At 38.9% G+C, this 5030-nt stretch overlaps 2 protein-coding genes across 2 annotated transcripts in view; both read right to left on the minus strand.

Moving 5' to 3' along the window:
• The window catches only part of LOC109856490 (putative uncharacterized protein DDB_G0282133), a 4786-nt gene extending 2857 nt beyond the window's left edge, over positions 1-1929 (minus strand). Inside the window, exons 1-3 of the mRNA XM_020431819.1 lie at positions 1823-1929; positions 1205-1432; positions 218-959 (exon numbers count right to left, since the gene is read on the minus strand). Of these exons, the coding sequence (XP_020287408.1) occupies positions 218-959; positions 1205-1432; positions 1823-1861 (1009 nt within the window). The 5' untranslated portion in view covers positions 1862-1929. The remainder of the gene's footprint in view (positions 1-217; positions 960-1204; positions 1433-1822) is intronic.
• A 1048-nt stretch (positions 1930-2977) lies between these two features.
• The window catches only part of LOC109856484 (protein gooseberry-neuro), a 20258-nt gene continuing 18205 nt past the window's right edge, over positions 2978-5030 (minus strand). Inside the window, exons 4-6 of the mRNA XM_020431809.1 lie at positions 4188-4384; positions 3368-3794; positions 2978-3201 (exon numbers count right to left, since the gene is read on the minus strand). Coding sequence (XP_020287398.1) covers positions 2978-3201; positions 3368-3794; positions 4188-4384 — 848 coding nt within the window. The remainder of the gene's footprint in view (positions 3202-3367; positions 3795-4187; positions 4385-5030) is intronic.

The raw sequence follows: 5030 nt of genomic DNA on the forward strand, positions 1-5030 counted from the left end.
TTACCGTTTACCAAATTACCATCGACGTCGTCATTGCCGTTCGACACTTTGTTATCATTATTACTATCTCCAGAATTGTTAATAATTAATGGAACGGGAGTTGGTCTGTTATTCGCGACGTTACCGGAATTAGAATTATCGCCATTCTTGTTTCCGTTTACTATGTTACCATCAGCGTCATCGTCGCCATTTGAGACGCTATTGTTACTATTGTCATTTCCAGAATTGTTGATAATTAACGGAGACGCACTTGGTCCTCCGTTTGCAACATTGCCGGAATCGGAGTTATCTCCGTTATCGTTTCCGTTTACCAAATTACCGTCAACGTCATCATTACCGTTCGATACTTCGTTATCATTATTACTATCTCCAGAATTGTTAATGATTAAAGGAGAAAGTTGTTTTGTCGGACATCTGGTTGTACCATTTAAACAACGTGCATTTGTACTGCAATCTTTTATCGTCTCGTTGTATCCTTCATTGCACGCGCACGACATCTCCACCGGCTCGTATGATGTTTGCCAGGGTAATATTGATGTTTGGACACACCGATAATATTTTCCACAAGTCTCTTCACTGTCTAGATCATCCGGTGGTTGATTGCCGACTTGCGTGCAATGTCTTACGCATTTATCTTCAGTTAGATCGTATTTCTGATAATCCTTACATCGTCCTAGGATAACTGGCACGTTATCTGCACATATTGCGTAAAGGCGATTGTCTCGTGGATACACGACTATCTGACCCTCTCGACCGCGGCAGTCGAAGTTCACGCAATCGCTGATGCGACGACTGTATTTGCAGTTACCCGTTGCGTGATCGTAAACGTTGTGTATTGGACATTGGTTGACTGTCGCTACATGTTCTGCGCATCTAATGTAACGCGTGCAATCCGTCGGATCAGGTAGTACGCCATTAACCGGGCATGGTGGAGTACATCCCAATTTTGGATCCGGAGTCTAATAACAGTATCAAAATACGAGCGTGATAAAGATAGACACGCGATAGTAACAAAAACAATAATATAAAAACATAAAATAAATATCTTAAAGCAATAATAATACTTAGTAGGCGTTTTGTTATTTATGAAAAAACGTTAGATACTTATCTCTAAATGTTTAAAAATTCAAAACTTTGGCATAAATTTTTTATTATATAAAACTTCTATTTTTGTAAAATAAATTTACTTGTACATAATAGATACCTTTGAACATTTACCGCTATTACAATAGGGTGTGTCTTCGTCACAAATCAAGAGACCTATTTGAGTCTTTTTTTCTTCTCCAATGCATATTCTTCCTGATACACAATCAGTGCACTCACGTTCGGCTTTACATGTAACACTATCATTCCGACTTATAATAATCTTTGTACCCTTTGTACCGAAGAGATCCAAAAGTTGACTCAACGCTAGTTCGCAAAAGATAAGCGTCTAAAAGTGATAATATTATAATGTTATATTAATGCAATAATTTTAAGTATAAAACATAACAGAACGATATTTCTTATCAATATACATTTTTGATATTTGATGCTTTTGCGATGTGTTGTATTAATATTCGAAGATGTTTTTCGGGTTAAATATTAGTATCAGGCTGCTCTTGCAACCCTGATGAAGTGAGCTGAAATGTTCACAAAACGTCGGTATAAAAATGACACTAACGCGGTTCGAACCCAAAAAACATCTTTGAATGTTATAGATTGTTTATGCGCGTTTTTTCAAAGTTTTAATTTATTCAATTTATTCAATTCAAGACTTTTAGATAAGGATATATATATTAGATTTGATGCAATAAATTGAATTTGCGAAGAAGACACTTACCACGAAGAACGCTAACTGCATGTTGTGATGTCTACCCATTTCGATGGAGTATTCGCGCAATTTCGAGCTCTTTCCTCTTATATCTCCTTGATTTCTTAAAATTCTACTGATACATAGACAAGCAAAGACAAATACGTGACGTTGCCTCAGAATGTTTGTAAATGAAATTATTAGCTAGCAGTAAATCGACTTGATAACAATTTCTGGGAACTTCTTACATATCAGGAAGTGATATTGTGTGACTTTTTGTTATTGACATATTTATCGTAATTAAAGAAATTAAAGTTTTTATGACGTTTGATAGTAATCTCTCGTATGACAAATATTATATTACATATTAAAACAAAAAATATGCATAATATTGCTGTAAAAAAAAACATTTTATTCCGATAACAGGGATAACATGCAAAAATTATTGTTTGTAAACAACCTGTTTTAAATAACTGATGCAGTTTGCGCATCAATAGTATTTGTTTTACAAATATTACATCAGTCCGTGGGAGGCAAAATAACATTATCTAAACGCGCCGTTTCGTTGTTTTTCACCGTGTGGATTTACGATGAGTTACATCATGATATTACTGATCTTAAAGTCTTTTCTATGTCAAGAATGATAAAATCTACTGCAAATTGTGCGATAAACATCCGTCTTTCTCTGACGTACAGGTTTAGTGATTGATAAGTAATAACGATATGCACATGTTTCCGCGATTTAAAGTCAAACAAGATATCGTGACTCTTCATTAAAGAGTTATATTACGTACAAACATGTGACAAGCTTCTGCATCTTTGTTTTAGAGAGGAATATTACTAAACACGTAAATTATTATCTCTTATGAAAGAAAAAACCATTTAAGCAAACAAGCTCCAAAATAATAATGTTTTCGAATTTAAATATTTCTTTAACTGAGATATATTGCTGGCTTTCGCAGTGTTTCAAACTTTTAGGAGATTATGAAAAAGTATTAAATAAAATTACAGAAGTAATAATATATTATATACAATTTATTTGTTTTTTATGTACAATATATATATATTATATACAACATTTGTAATAATTATATAATTAAGATAAAGATATTCACACGTCTCTGTGGGAATTGCGCATCAAGCGCATCTTTTCTACATCTAAACTTCTGTACAGTTGCCGATCGGCTAAAATATTCCGCCCACGCTACGATAATTAAGCTGGGCGTAATCGTAGCTTTGATCGTACCAATCTGGCGTTGTCGCGGTGTTCGACGTGCCCGAGGACTGAGTATTCTGATTCGCGTGCGATCCGTGCTGATGACCACCGGTATGACCCGAACCGTAATCGCTGCACTGAAAGTGATTGAACTGTCCCCAACCAATCTGCGATCTCGACCAGTCGCTGTTACCTGACGAAAAAAAGCGATCTTTACGTTTATTAATCATTTATTTTTTAATTATCGATTGTTCATTAATTTAAATTAGAGATTTTGTAGATCATTAATCAGCAACTATTATTTGTTTATTTTAGGGATTTTTTTCTCTAGATTTTTTTTTATATTATCGAGTACTTACTGGCATTGTGCGAAAGCGACGTCGGCGCGCCGTGCGCGACCGGCGGCTGCATCGTCGACACCTGCGCGAGTTGCATAGACGCTGCCGCGTGCGCCGGCAGCGAGCCGAGATGACCGGGAATGGCAACCGCGTGTCCCTGCAGAGCGTTGCTCATCGTGGTGGACACCTGGGACATCGTAGTCGCCATTTGGGTGGAACCGGGTACTTGGTGCACGCTGCTGGGCGTCTGGTGCAGCGCCGTCGGGCTGTGATGCAACGTCGTAGGTACCTGCGGTATTCCGCCAGGCATCTGCGGTACCTGCGGTATCTGAGCGAGCTCGTGACCGGCCGCGGCGTATTGACACGGCGTCAGTGGCAAACTGGCTACCGAATGGGCAATGCTACCGGCGTGTTTACGAAGGCGCGCCCTGCGATTGCTGAACCACACCTGAAAACAATCCACGTTTGGCCATTTGAATGAACGAGATTGGCTTTGTGATAATCGCGAAAAAAATTCGTTGACACAATACTCCTATAGTTGTGCGTGTAACGGGAGGCGCGAAAGCAGTGCGTTATAATCTTCACATTTTTGTTAGGTTTTATTTTTTTATCATTTAAATAAAACGTTTCAAAATATTAACGTCACATAAAAAAACAATAAATAGTTTACAATATTTCAGATCTTTTTATAAAGCTGGGTTAAAACCGAAATTTAAAACACGTGACACCTTCTGGTGACATTGACAGAAGCGGCGTGAAGATTCTGTTCAAATTAATATTGTTACAATGGACGCGGTGCACTGTATGGTAATGCCGGCTATTAACGTCACGCGGAACTCACTTGGATTCTCGCTTCTGTCAGCCCAGTCCTCTGGGCCAGTTCCTCCCTGGCATAAACGTCTGGGTATTGAGCTCGTTGGAACGCAGCTTCCAGCTGCTCGAGCTGCTCGCCGGTGAACGTCGTTCTGCTTCTGCGTTGCTTTCGCTTCAGTGGAATGCCCGGCTCGCTTTCCGTATCGGAGTCGTCACCGCAGCGACCTGAGGGCCACAAAAATGCGAATCGTGTTTGTTACATTCGAGAAATTCGAGAACCAACTAATACGCGCTTCCACTTACGTGATCGCAAGGATTACTCGATTAACTTGTCTGTAGAAAGACTGTCATATTGATTTACGGGAAGAATTCGATTATAATTTGAGGAAGACACAAATATTCTTAAATAACATTTAACATTTTCTATGTGTTAACATTTTCTTGCAATTATTTATTACAGACGTACCAGCGTGTTTAAAAAATTGTATTATATAAATATAGCACGTATGTATTTTTGGTACATTGGATCGCAATTTATTCTAAGTTTCAGATGCAAATTTAGGCACAAGAACTCACGGAGTCGTGGCGAATCGATAGAATTCTTAAAACTATACAGAGATTGTGCGAGCGGCACATGTTTCTTAATTTTTTTCCTATTTACTAGCACAACACAGGCGCGCGCTACGCGCACGCTATTATTTCTTTTATTTTAACGTGTTTAATTTTTTTAACACATATCTATATATATACCATAATCACGTGACTAAAGTCAGTGACCTCGCCGCGGTCGCGCGGCCGAGGTCAGTGACCCTCCCCACCACGGTCGCGCGGCCGAGGTCAGTGACCCCGCCAAGGCCGCGCGGCCGAGGTC

This window comes from Pseudomyrmex gracilis, unplaced genomic scaffold (assembly GCF_002006095.1).
Source record: "Pseudomyrmex gracilis isolate BER0280 unplaced genomic scaffold, ASM200609v1 scaffold_120, whole genome shotgun sequence".
Taxonomy (NCBI): Eukaryota; Metazoa; Arthropoda; class Insecta; order Hymenoptera; family Formicidae; genus Pseudomyrmex; species Pseudomyrmex gracilis.